Source organism: Amphiura filiformis, chromosome 11 (genome assembly GCF_039555335.1).
Source record: "Amphiura filiformis chromosome 11, Afil_fr2py, whole genome shotgun sequence".
Lineage (NCBI taxonomy): Eukaryota > Metazoa > Echinodermata > Ophiuroidea > Amphilepidida > Amphiuridae > Amphiura > Amphiura filiformis.
In genome coordinates, this window is record NC_092638.1 from 55,873,272 (window position 1) to 55,898,079 (window position 24,808).

The 24,808-nt window shown below is 38.4% G+C and overlaps 1 protein-coding gene across 1 annotated transcript; it reads right to left on the reverse strand.

The window, feature by feature from the left end:
• Positions 1–5,263: 5,263 nt before the first annotated feature.
• LOC140163782 (C-type mannose receptor 2-like) lies at positions 5,264–24,737 on the reverse strand. The gene is made up of 13 exons (XM_072187097.1): positions 24,671–24,737; positions 23,210–23,503; positions 22,212–22,352; positions 19,765–19,941; positions 19,150–19,275; positions 17,742–17,876; positions 14,475–14,635; positions 11,353–11,485; positions 10,369–10,494; positions 9,430–9,498; positions 8,481–8,549; positions 7,301–7,356; positions 5,264–5,344 (listed from the first exon to the last, which is right to left on the reverse strand). The coding sequence occupies exons 1-13, from the start codon at positions 24,735–24,737 to the stop codon at positions 5,264–5,266; spliced, it is 1,635 nt and encodes a 544-aa protein (XP_072043198.1).
• Between the last annotated feature and the right edge of the window lie 71 nt (positions 24,738–24,808).

A 24,808-nucleotide genomic window follows, 5' to 3' on the forward strand; every position in this document is an offset into this window, starting at 1 on the left:
ACCTTGAATACTCAGAAGCATAGAGAAAGAGGACACAACTACAAGTTGTACAAGTCAGCACTAAAGAAGGGCCTCAATTGGAGGAAGAATTTCTTCTCAGTCCGAGCAATTTCAGAGTGGAACAACCTCCCAGAAACAGTCGTAGAAGCTAAGACAACAAACCAGTTCAAGACTCAGCTTGATAAGTTTTGGTACAAGAGCGAAAATGGATATGGGGTCAAAAAGGCCAATGCCTATCATTCCCATCATACCTTAAGCGTAATTGTAAGTAAACCTCGTGATTAATGCTACAACTATCCAAAACAGTGAATATTCTGAAAAATAATACTTGATTTGAACGAGGCTGCCTTCCTTCCTTCCTTCCTTAAAAGTGCAAGCGCACATAAGTGAGAATAGACGCACTACGTGGTGTGCATGAGTCGGAGCAACAGCATGAAAATGATGGCAAGTGCAAAATATATACAGTTGTGCGAGTAAAAAATAGGCTGGTGGTGAGACTACTTCAGTTGACAGTCCCTCAACATGATCTTGAAGCTGTTGAGAGATTGGTACTCCGCTGGATCCACTGGGAGATTATTCCAGTCCCGGATGGTACGTGGGAAGTAGGAGTTTGCAAACACTGAAGAGTTGGTGTGAGGCTGCATGAATCTAGATGAATGGCCTCTGGTGGATGAAGAGTGAAGGGTGAGGTAGTGATTCCATGGGATGTCAACCAGGTCGAAACGGATCTTGAACATCATGAGAAGGCGACTAACGAGGCGTCGATCCTGGAGGGAAGTCCAATTGAGATGACGGAGCATTGAGGTTACGCTGCTTGTTCTCTCGTAGTCTCCCATGGCTGTACATCTTCTAAGAATACGTTGAATTTACATTCAAGAAATTAGGTTGGAATGAAGACTCGGGTTTCGAGAGCGGGCTAGGCTTGGTAGCCTCATGGTCACCTTAAGCGGGACCTTACATGATGCAGTCATGTCTACAGTAGAATTCAATTCGACCTTTGCAGGACTTAAACCCCCTTAAAAGCTATTCAACCAAGATAACACTCATTGACCCCAGCCCAACTGATTAAACCATCTCTTCTCTGGTTAAATACACACATCATATGTTTCTGCTTTTACACGTACAATGGAGCAATGTGCTGGGATTATACTTTCAGTTGAGTGAACGATTATAAAGCGAGCGCTAGAGAACAATTGTGTGTGGTCTTTGTTTACGAAATGAGACAATACGTGCTTATTGTTAACCAGCGTTCTTGAAAATGAGAAACATGGTGGTTGGCAGATTTAACACGGTTTGGAAATAGTTTCTTCATATTTTTGGTGTTATCTGTCGTTTACATATCCTTCCTAAAACACCAAAGTGCGAATATTTCCAAACATCTAAATTAGCTAAAAATTTAGGACATGTTACAAAACTATATTGTCTAGAATTTTAGAAGAGTACTTTTAATATTGGCCGGTTATTTTTCACACAGCGACGTTAACTAGGCAATGTACTATTACCTATAACATTAACTAAAACGCCAAAGTGCGAATATTTCCAAACATCTAAATTAGCTAAAAATTTAGGACATGTTACAAAACTATATTTTCTAGAACTTTAGAAGAGTACTTTTAATATTGGCCGGTTATTTTTCACAAAGCGACGTTAACTAGGCATATCCCTATACTTTTAACGTAGGCTATTTGTAGAGGTCACGCGTCAATGGGAAAGAGCACTGTGTATTATGTATAGGAAAACGGACAGTAACTGCAGTATGAAGCCTAAGAAGGCCCGCCTATACTAATTTCTGTATTAACATGGGTGTCAGAGTTTAATGGCAAAATTCTGCATTTGACGTTGATTTTGAAATGCACTACATAGAACTTTCCTCGTTAGTTTATGGTACCGTACTTTAATTGGGCTATTATGGATGGTAAACAATCAACAACCATGGACAAAAATGTTTTGTCTCCTTTCAAATAACATTATGAACAACGTATTCTGAAACCTTTTTGAAACAAATATTATAAAAACGTTTTATAATCTTTACTAGAGCATGTGTGTAGAGCCGACATTTTAAGGTTTTCTGATAACCTTTGTAGGATTGTGAGCCCTTTATAAAACGTTAGAAAGCAAACTAAAAAGGGTTTTATATTTTGCTGCCGGATAGTACGAGCTCAACCAACCGGACAAGACGAAACACACCGACGAAATTACAAATGAAAAAACTGCCTTACCATCGGCTGTCTTCGCAACTTGGGCGACAAATATCACCAACAACCATATCCAAATCATTTTCCCAACTACAGTATTTCGCGTACTCAAAGTATCAATACCGTGCCATCAGGTCATAAAAATGGTAGAATACAAAATTGTAGGCCCTGTTGTTTGTGTTATTCACGTATCTTGGATTGCTGGTTATCTTGCATCACAATAATGACCCGATCAATCAAAATGAGGATAAAGTCGCCGTTTATTTACCATTCAAAATATTATATTATTATAAATCAAAAGAGGTAGAACCTAAAGAGTGTCGACTCGCTGCGCTTGCGTCTTGTCTGTCGGAGTCTCGATCATGGCGTGAAAATATTGTACCCCAGATTATTTCGCCATGCATCCAGTAAACTTCGAGTGCGTGTTTGTTTGCGTTCTGGGTGTAATGACCAAAATACACGATGCAATTTCCCATGCAATTGCTTGTTGCAGACCACCCCACAATACCATGCAACAGAATTGCTCCTTGTATGTTGAACTTGCAACATGAAATTGGTACTCTGAGCTAGAATGCAAAATATTTTGGAGGTCAACTTGCAATCCTGGTGAAACATAGTCTGGTCAATATTGTCATTTCTGAAATGTAGGGACCTACATTGATATTATTATTATGAAAACATGTTTTGAGTATATCCCCAAGCGTGTGTCCCTGCTAAAGGATTGCACGGTCCTAGATTGCTTCGTGTATATTGACCAATTACTGAATGTTTCTGTCAGTGTGCACTTATACTCTGAACAGCTCGTTATAGGCGGGACTCATAACATCGTGGATTGATATAGAATAGCGTACAAACAGCTTGGCACACCACCTACGCGAACCACGCTTTGCGTATTGCTTGACTGACGCGCGCTTTTGTGAATTTACGCAGGCGTACTCATTGACGCTTGCAGTAACAAAAACCGAGTAATTCTCGCCTTTAACGAGCTGATCATAGTATGATACGTCCGCTTATCTGGCAACTGAAATTGCCTCGTGTATTGGCGATAATTCCGTGTGCCAATTAAATGTGTACATGGTCAGACCTTTGTAACGCTCAACATAAAGACGTCAAATTATATTATCATTCGATTTCGAGTTCTTGCCAATAAATACCACAGGTGCACTATTTGCTTCCATACAAGGCGCGGCAAACCAAGATGACGGATTTACAATAGTCGGTACTCTTTGAGTGTAATCTCTATGCGTTAATCCTTCTTGTTTACATATCCGGTCACATTGTGATAGAATTCACATAAACTTATGTCAACGCTGTTGAAAACGTGATGCAAAAATCCGAAAATTTATTTTTTACGACATTGTACCCATTTTGCTTTATTTGGTCACATATATTTGTATGACCTTAGATTTGGTCAACACTTTGATGGACTTTGACATTGCCAGGTCCAGCAAACATATAAGCGTTTTCGTAACCATAGTAACATTTCAAAAGGAGGCACAGAGGTTGTCAGAAAAAAGTTTAAATGTCGGTGAAGTAACACTTGAATCCAGATTGGTCTGACAGGTTATACAATAAAAACAGAACCCTCGTTGGGCCCTCTTTTTCTCCTATTTCTGAAATGTTAAATCAAATATACTATGGTATGTAAAGAAACCTTTATTCGTTAATAAACCGAAAGAAATATTTCAATTGGCTCAGAACTTTTGAAGATATGCTCTTTTAAAGAAATATACCCGTTTTTCACTCTGTCCACGGAGGAGGTTTGGCTACTTCAAAGATTGAAAAGGAGTACACGTACCATAAATAACGAACTTTATTTAGGGAATGGCTTTACCGGTGGGCCTATGGGCTATGGATTGTGTTAAGTGTCATAAACTTGTCGGCAAAATGGATGTGGGATGGGACTTCTCTTGCTATACTTGCAATTAAACTTATTTTTCTTGGTTATTTATGCCTTTTTGATTAATTATGTTTCTTACTTTCTTACTTTGTTGTTTCTTGCTTTCTGTTTATTTACAACATGTCATTTTCTCTTTTTGGGATAAAAGGTAGCCTGAAAAGAGCTGTTTGGTACGTCCTTGGTTCTTTTGAAATGAGTTTACTGTGCTGCTTTGCCCTCTACCTGATGGTTGATTCCTTGACGAATACAGTTTTCAGCCCTGGTCCTCATCGCATCAATTGCATTGCGTACTCTCCTTGTCCGCCGTATACTTGCGAATGCAGCAGTAATGCGGTTGCGAAGATGTCGGAGGGTAGATGGTGATCCTCGCTCATAGTAAGTGCGTTCCAAAGCCTAGTGCTATTATCTATCCATGTCATTAACCGTGTGTTTCGTTTTAATCTTTGATGTAGCCAAACCTCACCCGTGGACAGAGTGAAAAACAGGTACATTTCTTAAAGAGGGTATATCTTCAAATATTGTGAGCCGATTGAAATAATTGTTTTGGTTTATTAAAGCTAACGATTTAAGGTTTCTTTACATACCAAAATACATTTGATCAACTCTTCAGAAATAAGAGAAAAAGAAATGGTTTTAATTGCAGTTTCTTTTCTGAAGATTAAAACCGGGGTTCCCGGTTTTATTCGCCAGTTCCCCCATAGAGCTCTACAGTTAAGCGGCTAAGTGGTTTTCTTTAATTTTCCTCATTATTTCGGCTTAAAATGGTTGCAAAAAAACACCCTTGACAGTTGTTATTAATATCAAAATATAATATTTTGGAAAGGAATAGAAAAATAAATACTTGACCGAAATCATACATTATGGCTTTAACTTAAATATGATTAATGATTGCAATAACACACAATCAATTATTGTTTTACGTAAAATATTTTTAACTTGGAAGTTTGTTTTTTCTTAAAATGACATTTTTGAAAAATACACTCTTTTGCTAAATTAAAAAATTCAAACACTGTATGTTATCAGCTACGTGTGCGTCACGGTGACTACATGACACGGCCTGTTATCAGCTATGTGTGCGTCATGATGACTCCATAACCCGGCGTGTTATCAGCTACGTGTGCGTCATGATGACTCCATAACCCGGCGTGTTATCAGCTATAGGTGTGCGTCATGATGACTCCATAAGATGAGCGTCTGAAGAAGCCTTTTGAAATTGAAAGGTGATTTCATCTGTTCGCTTCTTTCCGACCTGAAAGTTTATAAAACAAAAATACCGAAAATGTATTATTTAATTTCACCTATATAGCTGCAGAGGCGAACCCTAAAACTACCGTTTAGTTGTCATAGTTGCGTTGTCAAATAGTTCAACAGCTAGACATTAGTCAGACAAAGTGGGAAATCTAAATTTCCTGACAACTTAGAGAAAGTTATAATTAATTTTATTTGTTTCTTTTATCGACAAATGGATTACAATACTATTTTATTGTTACTAAAATTGAAATATTGGTCCGCAACAAATACGTCTTCTAAAAGGTATAAATGTGAAAGACATGTCAATATTAACCCTCCCTTAGACGAATTGGAATTCACAATTTCTCAGTTGAAAAAGTTTGAATTCCCCACTCCTCGCAGCTGCTCAAGAAATCCCCTTCGACTGTCCACAATTAAAATGTCATGCTTCCATGTTGAAACTGAAAATACTGTGGTCCCCCAGAATATTCCCAGTCACCTTGTCACTAAATTGATCGATACCTAATACATATTCTGGGGACTCAAGAAATTTGTGTCTTTTTGTGGGCACGTGACAGCAACCTGTGAGAGGTATTTTCTGCTTATTGAATTGGGATTTCTCCAAGCGTATATCACAAAGACACCACGTGACACCAATCTGTGAAAGGTATTTTCTGCTTATTGAATTGGGATTTCTCCAGGCGTATATCAGAAAGACTAGTCACGTGACACCAACCTGTGAGAGGTATTTTCTGCTTATTGAATTGGGATTTCTCCAGGCGTGTATAAGAAAGACACCACGTGACACCAACCTGTGAGAGGTATTTTCTGCTTATTGAATTGGGATTTCTCCAGGCGTATATCAGAAAGACTAGTCACGTGACACCAACCTGTGAGAGGTATTTTCTGCTTATTGAATTGGGATTTCTCCAGGCGCATATCAGAAAGACACCACGTGATACCAACCTGTGAGAGGTATTTTCTGCTTATTGAATTGGGATTTCTCCAGGCGTGTATAAGAAAGACACCACGTGATACCAACCTGTGAGAGGTATTTTCTGCTTATTGAATTGGGATTTCTCCAGGCGTATATCAGAAAGACACCACATGACACCAACCTGTGAGAGGTATTTTCTGCTTATTGAATTGGGATTTCTCCAGGCGTATATCAGAAAGACACCACGTGACACCAACCTGTGAGAGGTATTTTCTGCTTGTTGAATTGGGATTTCTCCAGGCGTGTATAAGAAAGACACCACGTGACACCAGCCTGTGAGAGGTATTTTCTGCTTATTGAATTGGGATTTCTCCAGGCGTATATCAGAAAGACACCACGTGACACCAACCTGTGAGAGGTATTTTCTGCTTATTGAATTGGGATTTCTCCAGGCGTGTATAAGAAAGACACCACGTGACACCAACCTGTGAGAGGTATTTTCTGCTTATTGAATTGGGATTTCTCCAGGCGTGTATAAGAAAGACACCACGTGACACCAACCTGTGAGAGGTATTTTCTGCTTATTGAATTGGGATTTCTCCAGGCGTGTATAAGAAAGACTAGTCACGTGACACCAACCTGTGAGAGGTATTTTCTGCTTATTGAATTGGGATTTCTCCAGGCGTGTATAAGAAAGACACCACGTGACACCAACCTGTGAGAGGTATTTTCTGCTTATTGAATTGGGATTTCTCCAGGCGTGTATAAGAAAGACACCACGTGACACCAACCTGTGAGAGGTATTTTCTGCTTATTGAATTGGGATTTCTCCAGGCGTATATCAGAAAGACTAGTCACGTGACACCAACCTGTGAGAGGTATTTTCTGCTTATTGAATTGGGATTTCTCCAGGCGTATATCAGAAAGACACCACGTGACACCAACCTGTGAGAGGTATTTTCTGCTTGTTGAATTGGGATTTCTCCAGGCGTATATCAGTAAGACTACAATCAGTAATAAGATAAGACTTGATATCACGATTCCAACTATTGCTCCCGTGCTAAGGACTGCTTGCGGTGGCTGTATACCACCATCTGTAAATGCACAAAAAGATGATGTTGATGAATGTTGATGAGTGGTGTTAAAAGGCCTTGCTTTACGTTTCATGTGTGCATATAGACCTACACGTTGCCGGACTATTTTGGCTCTCATATCCTACTAACTACCCCGGTGAGCATGAAGTTAACACGTCAACGTGGAATCGATGTTAATTCCACGTAAATGTATCAAATTGTCAAACATTACCCTGATTTCAATCAGATTTCAACCATATTTAATGATCAATGTAGATTTGACGTCAAATTGTAATCAAAATTACGTAATTTCACCTTGTTTTCAACCAAATTTAAACAGCATTTGAACAAAATTTCTACTTCGTTTCAAATGTCATTTCAACAATATTTTGACATCATTTCACCCGATTTCATTTTTGTTTCGACCATATATTTCAACGTGAAGTTGATAGATATCGGTCGAAATATGGTCGAAATTAGGTTGAAATGTGGTCGATTTCAGGACGCGCAATCACGTTCACGCGCAGTTTCAAATCCCACCGTCATTTCAACCGTTGAAATTCGACGTCGATTCAATGTCAATTTAAAGTTGACTTATCAAACATGTGCACAGTAATTGGGGAGACAACTACACAGAGAGCCACAAAAGGTTTCAGAGGTATGCCAAAGTATTTCTCTCATCTTACGGATTCAGAAAAAGTATGGTTTGACCTACTTGCAACATACCGTTCTCATGGTTTAAACAAAAAGCTAGGTCAAAAGTCCCAATTTAGGGTGTTCACTGTACAGTGGTCAAAAAGTGCTCCGATTTCAAATAAACTAGATTTGAATTACACTACCTAAAATACTTTGTTTCACACCGTGGTTACTGGAGGAATTGAGCAAACACGAACAATCCCCATACACCGTAGGGCGAGGAGCGAATAGTGTTACGCCACGCTCCATAGGAGGCACCCAGGGTGTGTGATTGTGCGTTGTAATGCCGCGAATAGTGGTAGTGTAGATACTAGAAGAATGCATTTAGAGTTTGGAATTTTAATAGTAAAATAATTATGAGATAAATTTATCTACCTGTCGTCGGACCAGAATTGCAATTCTGTGTTACTTCGCAATTCTGTCTTACTTAAATATGGCTTTAAACTTACATTTTGTAGTCAGACTGGCTGAAGGTTTGATTGTTGCTGTTGTTTCAGTCGGTGGTGTCGTAGGTACCACTGAAAGCATTACAGACACACTTTTGCTATACATTTTCATGTCTTACCTACACATTTTATTTCGTTTAGGTATCACGAGCAGGTATCGCTAGCAGGTCGCATCAACTTGCATCAGAGCAATTTGTAACCTCATTAACTACTCTCAGACTAGAACACAAATCTATGTTTGGATCCGGCAATAGCTTGGCTTCCACTGTCCTACACTAAATGTGATGTTGCTCATATCGCAATTCTGTGTTACTTCACAATTCTGTCTTACTTAAAGCCATATTATAGCATCTCCATACAAAATAGATTAGTATTTCTTTGCCATAAAATGTTAGTTTTTACTGTCAGATATATCCCCGAACAACTAAGGCAAAACAAAGAAAGTTTGAATTCAAAACTACCAACGCCGATGTCGCCAATACATATCACTCCTTCGGTGGTGTTATGGTACGGTCCTTTGTTGTGTAGATCACCGTCCCGCACGCCATGTACGCACTGTGTTATAAACATCGCGTATGCGTTCGACTAATAGAGGTTATCCGTGTTCAATAAGCTGCACATCCTATCAACGACTGCTATACCTTGTTTAGGACTTTCAAAAGAAGTACCTGCATGTGCAACCATGACTGTTTCAAAATAGCCCGCCAAGAGTCATGCAGGTAACTCCGAGGTCATGCATTGAATTGGTTTGAATAAGGAATACTACGGGAATCAGCGCCTTGTCCATCGTAATAATAAAACGACGGTTCCTGCGTTTTATTCAAAATCTCGGATTTTGACAAAACTACAGCACCTATGGTCTCGGATTTTTGCAGGGTATGTTGTTTAATAAAGTACAATATAATTGTGTAAAAAACAGAATTTTTACAAATATTGAGGGCTTTAAACTTACATTTTGTAGTCATACTGGTTGAAGGTATGATTGTTGCTGTTACTTCAGTCGTTGGTGTCGAAGGTACCACTGAAAGCATTACAGAAAACATTTTGCTATACATTTTCATGAGATGGTGACAAACTCACTGATTGTTTTTAAAAGAAATTGTGCATTTGAAATCAATGTCAGAATGGGTTTTGGCCTATTTTGGTTCTCATTCATTGTCACATGACCAGAGAGAGTAGCCCTAAGCTTCTCTTTAAAATTGTGATATATCTAGGATTAATGGTATAGATTTACCATTAAATACCCCAATATTTTCCCCAAAATATTCACAAAGCTATTTCTTGCAATAAAAATAATTGTGCAAATACATATGTGTCTTAGCAAAAATATATACTTTAGTATATATATTTTCTGTTGTGAACGGTTCCATTTGCACAACTAGCGGTGCCACACGAGCGATACTTTATTCCGTTTTTACATAATTTACCATATAAACTGATTTTACAAAAACGATGTCTAAAAAACAAATATCGCTCGTGGGGCTCCATAGCTGAGTAGCGCCCGACGTGGAGTCTCAAACTGCACAACAATGCTGTTATTCTGGTGGGGTTTTTTTTACTGCTTTTGAAGACAATGTATTTATTTACTGATTTCAATCAGATATTCCTTAATCTCCCGTGTAAATTTGACACGATTTGGATAAAAACTGAGTCTATTTTGTTTTCGTCCATAAACATAGAAATTGCATAAATAACCACAGTAATATACAACACATAGAATAGAGCCGAGATTAAGAAAAACACTTGGACAAAAACAAAGATTGGAAGGGAAATCAATTAAATTGCGAAGCTACTGTGTGCTGAATAACGCCATAGGTGATTTATTTTGGTCTTCGTCTGGAGAATCGCGTAAAACATTTAGATTTTAAATCACGACGATATTATTACGTACCATTTACTGGTTCAGCAGTGCAAGCTAACATTACCGTATGACTACTGTCACACGTCCCCGACCTCATGAATCCGTCATCAGGAATATATATACAATCATTACTGTTTGGGTGACTCGGGTGCCAATCTATTGGACAGGTATAAAATATTAAATCAAATCAAAACATCAACTGAGAATAAGATCAGTAAGAGATAATAATAACAAATTTATGAGTGAATTAATTTAAAGAGTCTAGTTTTGAAGGTCACTCCACTTCGGCAGTGACAATGACAATAACAAGACGAGCAATTTGAATATTTTACCCCTGTACAACCAAAAAAAAGTGACATTTTACCTTCATAACGATAGGTCGTAGATAATACAAACTATACATATTTGTAATCCATGAGATCAGACGACTAATTTGGATTATATTTCAACAAGATTGGAGCATTTTTAATTTTTGACCCCTGTATGACATTTCGTGACCTCTAGCGGCCAAGATGTCGTAAGTGAGGTCAATAAGACTGCTTTTTGGGGAATCGGCTTTTTTTTTTTCATAGGATAGACTTGTCAAACCTTCCCCATCAAAAAATTCTGATTAAAGCCAATTATCTCCTAGAGTATGCGTGTACGCGGTTGCGTCTCCAGCGTACGGATAAATCGCCCTTTTATGTGTATTTGAACGCCCCGCGGGATTAGGTCAGCGCGCGAGATTGAAAACTGCCACTGTAAAATCCAACATGGTGTTACTCTCAACTTAGGACGAAACATACTATATCTACTCTGGGTTAAAATGGCAAGCGATTCCAAACTCTTTTGCAGTGGCCATACAGAGCCAACGAGAGCCAAATCGTCCTGCTGACTCGCTTACTAAAATGACTTAAGCGGGACAAATGTGGGCAATTGTGGCCTAAAACCGCGTCAATCGTGTCCCGGTATTTCGAGTCGAGGGCGACTTTCCCCTGCCCTCAGTTTACTTGAAAGGTGTAAATATTTGCTTACTCCAATATCCATCATAAAGTGTTTCATTTATCCAATACCACGTGCCTGGATCATAACCGTCACATGTCCATGTTCCCTCACTTTTACTGTCACTGCATCCGACATACATGCTATGCAAGCCACGATTACGTAACTGAAAAACAAAGATTATTATGTTTTGTATTTTCTTTTACCATGAACCATTGGGAATGGGCGAGTATTTCCAATTCGGAGGCTAACAGTAAATTTTGTTGCTTTTTAAAGCCATATTATAACATTTCTTAAAAATAGATTAGTATTCATTTTCAATAAAATGTTAGCATGTACTGTCAGATATGTCCCCTTTTAATTTTGAGCCGAACAAGTGAGGTAAAGCAAAAAATATTGGAATTTACTACTAGCGCCAATGCATGTTACTCCGGCGGTTGTAATATGGTACGATCCTCTGGCGTGTACGTGTTTGTGTGTCCCGCACGCCGTGTACGTAGGGGTGTGTTGACATCGCATACGCGTTCGACTAATATTTCTATCGTAATAATAAAACGACGGTTCCGGGGGTTTATTCAAAATCTCGGATTTTGACAAAACTACAGCACCTAAAGTCTTGATTTTTGCAGAGAATCTTTGTTTACTAAAGTACATTACAATCGTGTAAAAACCTGAATTTGAGGGCGTTCTCCTCAGCAAATGTTATAATATGGCTTTAAGTGCTTTGTAACCCACCTTTGCACAGTTTTTGTTTCTGGGACCTGAGAGGACATCAGACATACCAAATTCCATTCTGAATACTAGAAATGTCCTTCTGATATCAAATAATTTAGATTTTTTGAAATTCGCGATACAATACAAATTTTATGGCAAATTATTAAAAATTGACATCTTTGACATTTAACAGTCCTCGAAGTAAACTAAGAAGACTTTGTTATTCTCCTCCACTGTCACAGTGTGATTCCACTCATTCCACACAGTGAGAGATAACAAACTGGCGTGCCGCGAAGGCGGATGAGACTAAAGTTAACATAGTTGACGAACACGCGTGCGTTAGTAATATGTATACTTAATCAAGCATTGTTTTAACCAATTGACCCGACATTACCCGTATGAACTCTCACCCTCCTATAGTGGTTGAGTTCGAACCCTACGTTCGCCATGTATATAGACACTTTTTCGTTGATATCATACTTTCCTTCAATTTTTTCACGCCTGTGACATCTTATTACCTTCATCTTAATAATCTGACCTAGTAATGCTTTACCGCTTTCAATAACAACATCCAAAATCTGATGAAGCACACCGACATCGTCAGGTAAATAATTACATTGTACAGCAGAGACACTAAAATTAATAAACGGGATCGATACAAACGGGATCGATATGTGCAATGCACGGTTTGATATTCAGACGATAAATCTTTGGATACCAGAGTAGAAAATGATGAATATCTCCCGTAATTTTTAGATTCTAAAGAAGCCAATTTCAAGGCTTGCACTTGAATATGTGTGTTGAGAGAATATGATAGTCGTTAGCTTGCGTATTGAGAAAGAACCGTGCGTTTTGAATTCAAAAACTGACAAAAATCTGATTTTATATGTGCCGAACAAAAAAAAATGACAGCTGCCCTCATTCGTAAACACTCGTGTCACGGATCCGCGGAAGATACATGGTACTATAGCGCAGCGTAGGCCACTGGTGGAGGCAGTCTAAAAGCAGATGACATCATGACGTATACCATGCTCACTGACAACTACAGAGGTCAGTCACCAGGCTATTGTCAATAGCCTTAGTCGGATGTCCCTCGGCCCATTATGCGTCTCAAAACTATTAAACAGGTCGGAACAAAATGGCCATGCGTGGCTGTGGATTCAACCTACCATCATAGACCCTAGATATGTAATTTCTATGCTATCATCATGGTGATTTCTGTCATGAAGATATCGGGGCGATGACACTGTGTGAAGTATACCACTCACGTGACTAATTTAACAATATGTATGCTTTTCATTGATTTTGGCGGCCATTTTGTAAAGCGCCCTCAGCTGTGACCTCCTGTTAGCTTCATATTAATATCTTGACTTAGTAATGGTAATACAATATTGCTATCAATAAAAATCCAAAATCTGGTTAAACATGCCCCTAAAGTGATTAATTTAACCATATATATGTTTTTCATTGGAAGTTGGCAGCCATTTTGAAAAAAACGCGCCCTCACGGAAAAGTTCTCAGATTACGGGCTTTTTACCCAACAAATTCTTATTCCCCATGCAAAACTGGTCTTTAAAAACCATATGAGAATTTCTTGTTCTTCAAGTGGTACTCAGTTTTTACCTGGTCTAATGAAGATCATACTGCAGTTACTGTTCGTTTTCCTATACACAATACACAGTGCTCTTTCCCATTGACGCGTGACCTCTACAAATAGCCCTACGTTAAAAGTATGGGGATATGACTAGTTAACGTCGCTGTGTGAAAAATAACCGGCCAGTATTAAAAGTACTCTTCTAAAGTTCTAGAAAATATAGTTTTTTAACATGTCCTAAATTTTAGCTAATTTAGATGTTTGGAAATATTCGTACTTTGGTGTTTTAGTTAATGTTATAGGTAATAGTACATTGCCTAGTTAACGTCGCTGTGTGAAAAATAACCGGCCAATATTAAAAGTACTCTTCTAAAATTCTAGACAATATAGTTTTGTAACATGTCCTAAATTTTTAGCTAATTTAGGTGTTTGGAGAGGGTCGTACTTTTGTGTTTTAGGAAGGACATGTAAACGACAGATAACACCAAAAATATGAAGAAATTATTTCCAAACCGTGTTAAGTCAACAATCATTATGTTGCTCATTTTCAAGAATGCTGGTTTACAAAAAGCACGCCATTGTCTCATTTCGTGAACAAAGGTATACATACCATTGTTTCCTTTCGTTTCCTATATAATCGGTTACCCAACTGAAGCTATGAATACCAGCTTTATTGCGATATCGCACATGAAAACAGACACTTGTGCACAACCAGAGAAGATCCGATTTAATCAGTTGAGCTGTTTCAATGAGTGTTATCTTGGTTTAATAGCTTTTAATGGGGTTAAGTCCTGCAAAGGTCGAGATGAATTCTACTGTAGACATGACTGCATCATGTAGCCCTTACCTCTAATTCCATGAATAGGTTTTGACCTTCAGACTCAAGAACCACAAGTTCTGATCCACGTTGCTGACACGTTTCCTTGGCTTGAACGTGTGTTCCACTAAATGCACCCAAGTATAGGCATTTATCTTCCCATGGCTTATAATTTCCAGGCGGACATTTTACTGTATGAAACATAACATGAGACAGTTGGTTCAATTTCTGTCGGTCTGTCATATTGAACTTTTCTATAATTTTATTATTACATTGACATAGGTAATCATAAAGGACCATCACTCTGGAGTTGTATTATTCAAATCGTCAATTTTCCCCGAATGTAACATGTGTGGCTGTTGCCTTTGAAAGTGAATGCGTTATGTCAAGATTGCACACTTTATACAGATTGTCGCTGATCACTGTGGCACCAATCATTCCATAAATCATTGAATAAAAACTCAATGACTTGCGGTTATTAGCTGCTAAACTCAACCCAGAAAGTATCGAAACGATTATAGATGGTCAGATATATCAGGAACTGAAATATATAGCATAAACTTATTTAATGTATATAAAGCGCAGCTTTCTTCTGCGCATTTTGATACCTCTTTTGTTGCTCTACGATATCATTTGGTCGAGTTATGGGCGCTTGAGTGGCTTCAAGTCGGATTTTGAAAGTTGCACTTAGCGTTGCGTTGTACTGTGACCAATAAATGACCATTCCTTTTGTCCGCCGAATCCAGGCAGTGATAGACAGTGATGGTGGGCACACCAAGTATTGAGATCTCAGCAGAAAGAGTTCATGAGATAAGTCAGAGATAAGGGTAGCAAGTATTGAAGTTGGAAGTCGAAGGAGTAAAATAAAGTTAAGTTCATGGTTAAGTAAACAGGTCACATCGGTGTCCTTTGTCTTGATTTTGTGTGTGGGGGTGTACACGACGAACGCATTTGGCTTGAATAGGAGCTAAGTGCAACTTTCAAAATACGACTTGAAGCCACTCAAGCGCCCATAACTCGACCAAATGATATCGTAGAGCAACAAAAGATGTATCAAAATGCAATATTCAATATTTCAGTTCCCGATATATCTAACCATATATAATCGTTTCGATACTTTCTGGGTTGAGTTTATATTGGAGCGCACACCCTATACGTAACACAAATAAACCTTCGCTGCCAGGATCAGCTCCAGCTCCCTGAGTTTCATACAGGTTACAACGGGACAATTGGCAGTAATATCTCGGTCAAGGAGAATTTGAAGTTCACTCAATTTTTCACGAGACGAAAGTAACGGCACTACCGGGTTCGACCCATACCCTCGCGCACGAGATTGAGCTAACTTGACTTCTATGAAAGGTGAGTACGTAAGTAAACATTGTAAATTGCAAGGCAACGCGTCTAGTTTGGTCCTATAACGTATTGGCGCCCCGATAGGTACCGATGGCTACTCTGGATATTATGATGTACTTAAGGGGACTCGATCTTTTGTGCGTAATTATAGAGCACCAGGGGATTCACTCTATCATTTAAAAAATTATTTGAAGAAGTTAAAGAGCCCTAAGAATAAAAAACTGTAGTGTAATTCACGCCAGACACAATTTCTTTATATGACAAAATTAATTTTTAATCGATCAAAAACAAACGTTTTATATCAATTTTAAATTTAGCCTGAATCGGTAAATATGGTACCTCTCGCCCTTTTTTTATGTCAAGGCTGTTTTTACCATTATGCAGCGAACCATTGTTGAAGCTATTTCACATACATGTACAAAACATTCTAGAGAAAGAATGAGGCCATATACTGTTGAAATATCTTTGTTGATTTCGAATGATAATGTCATGAAGTCGTAAATTTTAAGGTCAAATTCCTAAAACCAAAACAAAACATTGCGACGCAGATATTTCCCGACTTACGCAATTTCATCATCACATCAGTGTCTTTATTATATGTTTGAAACCTTTCCCAAACGTTCGTGCTCTTTATGCATAAAACGGCTAATCTATCTTTACAAAACGCGTCTTTTTAGTAAACAAAAGGCTAAAGATGGCATTATGAGATTTATCATTTATCATTACACTCCTCCACTCAACTGCCACCGTGGCCGAGCGGTAAAGCGCTAGACGCGTAATCGAAGGAAGTTCCGAATCGATGGATCGAATCCCAACGAAGCCTGTGGAAACTTTTCTTTTCTTCAAAATTCATGATCGCATTCCGAAATGAGTCACTTGTCGGTAAATCATGTATCGTATCCTTAATTGTATTGAGCGTAATAATGCATGTTTGCATAGTGCTACAGTTGTTTGTTTAATTGAAAAATATTAGCACTGTGAAAATGTTCAGGGTACGATAGCCGACGATACGTATCGGGCAACCGATAGCGCTATAGGACCAAAATAGACGCAGTGCCTAAGCACAAGGCTGCTCATCAAATGTTTCCCTTTTTCGAATTTCGGATGAAGTAAACGAGCTTTACATGATGGAATAGAAGTGAAATAGATTCTAGGGAAGAATAGTTTTCATGTCAATGTGCTATTCCAGTTGAAATCCATACACCCCTATGGAAAACATAACCTTAATCTCCCATACAGGGAGTGTAATTATCAAATGGAGTCACCCTTTCAGGTAACCACATTTGAACTTCACACTCCCTGTGTGGAAGATTAAGATCACGTCTTGCATATGGGGTGCATGGATTTCAACTGGAATAGCTCAATAATGATAAATGGTTCACCTGTCATGTTTACTTGTCTCGGAGTACACAAGTGGTAAGCACATAAAGTATGGAAAGAGAAAGGATTTGTTATAAAATATTTCGTTATCATTTCAACAGACGAATAACAGTTTACGGTTAACCGTCCCTATTGAGCATATAAATTGCTCGATACGATTCACCGTGCGCGATTGATAAGCGATCAAGCTCACGGGGGATGTTGCTGGTTTTCAGCGATTTTGGTATATCGATGGATGGCATTTGGTCAAAAGTGCCTTTATAAGCGCCCAAATGCTTTTAAAAAAGTTGGTATACTGATGAGTCGAAAAAACAGCAAAAAGTTTGATAGATAGGTAATAGAGAAAGTCATCTCAAGGTCTGCGTGGCGCAACCCCATACAAATTGTTTCGAAGAGCTCCCGGGATCAATTTATTCTGTCAGAATCAATTTCTTCTCATCTTCTCTGGTCAAATAAAGGCGACGTTAATGATTTTACACCAGTGAAAATCCGTTTTTGCCTTGAGACGATTTATACAAAAATGACTGACTCGTGAAATAAAATAATGCACTATTGCTCACGTACTGGTAGTCGGTGTAGTTTCGCAAGTTAACAACTTATCCACTTCTTCATATGCGGCGCTCTTCCATGTTCCATTTGATGTTAAATAAACAAAGTTATTTTCGTCATCATTAAAGACAGGTTCATCTTCATCCCAATCTTGGTAGCAAAATAAAATCATGTAATGAAGTAAATAACGTCATCGATGCTTGTTAACAAGTAAATATTAATGAGTAGTTGACTAGAATTACTGGTAAATTTGTATTTAGAGAATAAAGGTATTGTTTTTAGCCGCTGGAGTGCATCTATCGTCTCATATAACCCGGGCGACATCATTATTTTAAGTAAAACAACGAGGCGAAGCCGAGTTGTTTTACGCCAAAAATAATGTGTCGCCCGTGTAATATGAGACGATAGATGCACGACAGCGGCTAAAAACAATACCTTTATTCTCATTCTTAAACACTTCAATTCAAGTAAAAATATGATAAGTATTCCAAATTTTAATCAAAGTAAATCCTACATTTTGCAAGGAATTATACCTAGGGATTAAAATCGATCGGTCCCGTTGTTGCTATGCGCCTCCGATTGGTTCAAATTGCGAGTACGCGTATCGCGTCGATGCATACGCGCTGACCCGTGTGATAACCAATAAGATTGCAACATGCTCAAGTGTTTAAGAATGGTCAATATCATTACATGCAAATATTTATGTCACAATTAACAATAGTCAATGGATATGATGAATCAATTGTATAAAAAAAACAAGCTTCGATGGTCGATCGATAGAAAATTCGATCTGATTTGATTTGACCTATAGGCGTTTGAAGGAACCGTTTTAAACTGAACTGATACCATATAATTATCTTAGCGGGTTTTTTTGCACGTGCAACAGTAACACTGGAAGACTATGTTTTTTCAAATAAGAAAATTGAATATTAAAAATGTAAAATATTCTTATTGTTCCAAAAGCATACACATTTGATTAAGTGAAAGGGTGATATCTCTTACGCCTTGGTGTAACTATTCAAAATCAGAGGGAATAGTTAGACGGGCGTATAAATGTCAAGGCGTAAGAAATTGCAATATATTTTGTCTTACATATATGGTACATACTCTCTCATATACATACCATCAAACCTTGATAGTTGTTAGCATATGTGCTTACTATAGAGCGGTTTTAAAACATGCAAAAGTGTAAAGAGTTTTGAGCAAACCATCGATACATATTGTTATACACGAATTTGTGTCTCAACACCATTAGCTCAGTTAGTGAAGCGCCGGGTTTTAGTACATTTTCATGTTTGCAAAAGCGCTCGATAGTAAGCACATATGCTAACTATCGAGTTTCTACGGTACTCGTATAAGTAGACCTACATCAAAACGAGACATTAATACCACTAAACATTGCCTACAATGAATCCGCACTTACTCCAATAGCCAGCTTCTGAATCGTTTTTCCAATATACCAAATATGGACTCCGATTCCCTAATCCTTGATCACAAATCCAATGCCCATCCTCATGCCGATCTGAACATCCTAGAAGTATAGAGTATCCTATAATTGGATGAAAAAAAAGTATGGAGTCTATACGATTATAGAGAGTCCACTGATATGTATCTAACAGAAAGAACTTGTATCGGCCCCCATCTCTCAACCGCGACGGGGGCCGATACAAGTTACCCAGAGTGTACGACCCGGGTTTTGGGGTCAAGTGCCCAAAAGGTCACTGATCCCAAACTTGGGTTGCCAGTCTCCAGATGAAGGTCAAAGTTGTGACCGAAAATTTGAGGTACGTCTTAATTTTGTGTTGAGATCATAAGTTTAAATTTCCAATTATGAAGTCTATAAACTTTCATGCTAGTAAAGATTTAATGTAATGTAGATGTCGGGTTAGGGTTAGATGCTACGGGAAGGTTTGGGGTATATCGCTGGCGGCTGGCGTTAATGTAGGTGGTTGATTCCATGCCGCGTAATAGAGTTACAGACCGTCGTTAGGTTATATGTATGTTAGATATTTTTAGAAAAGAGGCGAAGAACCCTTACCTAAGGAGCTCTGCAGCTTTTCTGTAAGTAACATATTCTGTTCTTCATTGTCTATGATGACTAGCGAGCCACCTAGACTACTGCACAACTCTCCACCGTTTCCCGGACTACCTACCACATGGTCTATGAAATACAAACACTTGTTGTGCACTGGTTCCCATGACATTGGACATCTAACTAGATAGAAGATATCAAATTGGAACGTATAATAGGCTACATAAACTCTCGTGTAGCTTCGGCATTTATTATAAGTTTCTTTTTGAGCCCAGTTTACCTAGCAATAGCTGTCCAAACACTTATATTATGGAATGATACGGGGCCGTACTAGTCAGCGACAACCTGTAAAGTGTGCTGAGGCTTGGGGATCAACGTCTAGGCATTGTGTCTAGCGCACTATAAATTACTGCACCTTCTTTCGCTTTCTATCTCAAAGGAAGTCATCCACATCACATGTTTTTAAATCGGCCATTACTGAGTACGTCACAGCTAGTAACCATGTAATTAGTTGGGACAAGGTCAAAGAGTTGAGACCAGATCATCTCAAAACGACAACCTTCGTCAACACAGCCACCCAGGACTGCGGGCATCTAGTATTAAACACCACAGTCATTGCAGAGTGAACAAGATTCCTAAATAAGATTCCAAATTTATATTTAAAAAAAATTATGACAATCGAATTGGCTATGGGATGAAATCAAAACTCGACCGGCGGTTCACCGCCAGTTCCGCCCGGTTCCCATTGTTTAGAACAATAGCAACCGGACGAAACCGGCGGTCAACCGCCGGTCGAGTTTTGATTCATCCCTAAAAGACGTCATGTGACATGATCTAGTCCATGGGGGCCAAAGGCGTCAAATTTGAAATTGAGATAAAGGCAACGCAACAATATGGAGTAAAAAATCAATAAAATACATAAGAAATTACACATCACAAAAATTCAGAACTTTAGAACTAAGTATGCTAGACCTTTGGTGGTTCCAGTGCATGATAGCCTAATGTTTGTACAGCGTGTCCCAAAAGTAACTTAACATTGTGAATTTGCCATATCTCAAATATTTCCTATTTCATACCAAAATGGAGAACATATTCACAAAGATTGGTCTTTTAGAATTATTCTGATACCAAAAACAGCATTATTGATGACCCCTTGGCCTTACTGTGCGACTGTACATAATGTGTATCAAACCCACAAAAGCAAGCTCAAATGTTCTTTATTCAAGCACATGAATAATGTGCTTCCCTGAACAAATTAGAGTTGGTTCACTCACTGCACATGCTACATTTAGGTATGAACATTCATGGATTACATGGCCTGGCGTAAGCGTGACTGCTGTGTTAGATTATAATTATGATATATTGACAATATTAAACTTTACTTTAAAACAGTTGAAGTGAAGATGAATTTCCTATAGATCAACGGATTCAGATCGTATGGTTCTTTGCCGAGAACAAGGTCGGAAAAACCCATTCAAGCAAAGTTTAAGGAACATTTTAATGTAAATTATGCACCCAGCCAAAATACAATCCAGCAACTAGTGCAGAAATTCCTATCAACTGGATCTGTTCATGATCTACCTCGGGCAGGACGTGGAAGAACAGGAAGATCGGCTACAAACATCGATGTTATACGAAGAGCGGCGGCGAAAAGCCCAAGACGATCAGTACGTCGACTTTCAATGGAGAACAACGTACCGCGTACAACTGTTCATCGAATCCGCAGAAAAGAAAAGCAGTTTCCATATAAAATCCAGATAAAACAGAAAATGAAGATTACTTATTGAAATCAAACAAACAAACAATGAAACAAACACAGCAAAATTAAACAACACAGATTTTAAAACGATAACACGTTATATCGTGTTATCACGTCTCGAATGACGAGACTTATTTTGCGTTTATAAAAGTGGGTTTTACGGTACGGTAAATATTCGTTAATTTCATGCCCAAGGGTCATGACCACATAGGCATGTTTGGTATCATAACATTTCTAAAAGAATTATCTACATACTGGGCAATTTTTGTAACACCACTATTAACCCAACGCAAGTTATGGCAAATTCACAATGTTAAGTTACTTTCGGGACACCCGGTATAAGGTAATAATTATAATAACTCAATTTTCCAAAATGCCTCCTTTTGCCCCCATGGATCAGATCGTGTCACATATGATCCTGGCGTGTTATAGTCACGGATAGGCAACAACTACATTACCATTATATCGTCGTCATATCATGATTTTCGAAGAACAAATTACTAGAAACTGTCCCAATCTACCATATAAAAATTTGCAGTGTAAACAAAATGGCTAACGTCGCGACGTGTCGCCCGGGCGCGCCCTCTGTAGTTATACAAATACAAAGGGATGCAGACAAGGACGGTTTATAGTTGGGCATTATTCGGCATTATGCGGCAATCATAATAAGAAATATCGATACCACAGGTATTACCTGGTTCTGAAATTTTTCCTTTTATGCAGGCAACGATCAAATCATGTTCATTAGTGCAATCGTCATCCAGCCATTCACTGGTATCACTGAGTAGGAGACAGCCTGGTTGATCTCCATTACTTGGCTCATTATCTGTCCAATCTGTCAAGAATCCAAAACGTTAAACTTCTCCTTCTCCCCTTTCTTCGCCCTTTCTCCTCGTCTTCTTCTTTCATTTTTCTTATTATTCTTCTTCTCTTCCTCCTCCTCCTCTTACTCTTCTTCTTCGTCGTCGTCTTTTTTTTTTCTTCTTTTTCTTTTTTTTTTTTTTCTTCGTCTTCTTCTTCCTCCTCTTCCTCCTCCTCTTCTTCTTCTTCTTCTTCTTTATATCAATTTGTAAGCGCTCTTTAGCAAAGTCATAGTTCATTGAATTTTCAACCGTATGAAAAAACAGGCAAAAATAATGACATAAAATTTGAAAAATATTGTAAGGAATACTTCAGGTTTCGGCTTTTAAAACCTACATTTTGGTCCAACAATGTACTTGGATAGGTAGTTTTCAACAGATTTTCCACATTCGCCTTGCTATAACATTGAATTGCGTTATCTGTTGACCTAGTGATTAAAGGTATTTTTAGGGGGAAGTCTTAGCTTTCGTTTGACATAAACAAATTCTGATTGAATGAAGGGAACACTTGAGGTTTCGACAAAAACCAATCAAAGAGGCCCATTTTTCAGCTAGAAGCTCCATAGCTCTTACATTGCTATGCACTCAACCGTGTAGTGTAATCAAAGACTGTGCGGAGGCAATCACTACTTGCTTGAGAGCTCTTGTACGAAAATGTGTGCTCAGGTGTATCGAGGTGGAAACTGTGCTCATGATGGTTTATAAGAGAATCGTTTTTGTATAGAAACCTTTTCATATAAAATGCTTATTCTTTTCCAGATTCTTCTTCAGATTCAGATTCTTCTTCAGATTCAGATAGTTTATCATTTCTAAACAAGGAATGCCTACTTACTCCAGTATCCAAGGTTAGATGTTGCATTAAACCAGTACCACGACGATGGCTCTTTTCCCCAACAATGCCAATGCCCATTCGGTTCAGCATCCTTGCATCCCAATGTTATATATTGCATATCCCCAACACCAATCTTTTCAGCTAGAAATCCATTCTGTTCGTCGTTTTCGACGACTACCAAGGATGCATCTTTCTGTTGACAGATTTGTCTCGCGTTATCAGGGCTGATCATAGGTTCGCTTCTCATATCTAAGCAGGCATTTTCCCATGGTGTCCAACGATATGGACAATAATCTGTGAAAGAACCGACATTGCTTTATAATTTTATGGTGAACAGTGCAGTGTGTGCTCAATTTTACTTTTGATGCAATCGAGTCAATCGAGTCAAAATACACTAGGACAGAAAACATTTTAAAATAATTGTGCATGTTAACTTACATAATGTAAAAATTTGTAGTTAACAATTGATATTACGTAATAATAATTCGTAGTTAACAATTGATATTACATTATACTTCAGTCCAAGCATGGTGTCCGTACCTCAAGAAAGATATTATTTTGACGGAGAAAGTCCAAAGGAGAGTCACAAAACTCATCCCAAGCATTAGACATCTGGGCTACCCAGAAAGACTACAAGAGATGAAGCTGTACAGTTTGGAACAAATGAGATCTAATTGAAACATTCAAGATCCTGAAAGGGCTGGAAGGGATTACATCAATGAAGTTTTTTTTACCTTGAATACCCAGAAGCATATAGAGAAAGAGGACACAACTACAAGTTGTACAAGTCAGCACTGAAGAAGGGCCTCAATTGGAGGAAGAATTTCTGCTCAGTCCGAGCGATTTCAGAGTGGAACAACCTCCCAGAAACAGTCGTAGAAGCTAAGACAACAATCCAGTTCAAGACTCAGCTTGATAAGATTTGGTAAAAGAGCGAAAATGGATATGGGGTCAAAAAGGCCAATGCCTATCATTCCCATCATACCTTAAGTGTAATTGTAAGTATATCTCGTGATTAATGCTACAACTATCCGAAACAGTGAATATTCTGACATAATACTTGATTTGAACGAGGCTGTACATCTTCTAATACGTTGAATTTACATTCAAGAAATCAGGCTGGAATGAAGACTCGGGTTTCGTGAGCGGGCTAGGCTTGGTAGCCTCATGTTCACCTTAAGCGGGACCTTAAGCCTAAGAAGGCCCACCTATTAGTCAGGGAGACTGTGGTATGATATATCGTCCCGTGCATTTTTAATGATTAAAACATCCCACCTATTTAGATACCTTCTATAGGTCCCAAAGAGCAAGAAAAGTCTTGATGGAAAAATCTGAGGTGTGGCAGAGGGCGGCCATCTTGGTTTTCAAAATGGCCGCCGTTTTATATTTATTTTTACTATAACCTGAGTTGTGAATATTCTATGAGGCTAGTTTTGGTGGCAATACGCACATTTCCAATACCTATGAGTCCATGAGTCCAATAAACGTAGTTCCAGCTTGCTAGAGGAACAATACGACTAGCAGCCATCTTGATTTTCAAAATGGCTGCCATTTTAATATTTGTTACTATAACATGAGTTGTGAATATCCTATGAGTCT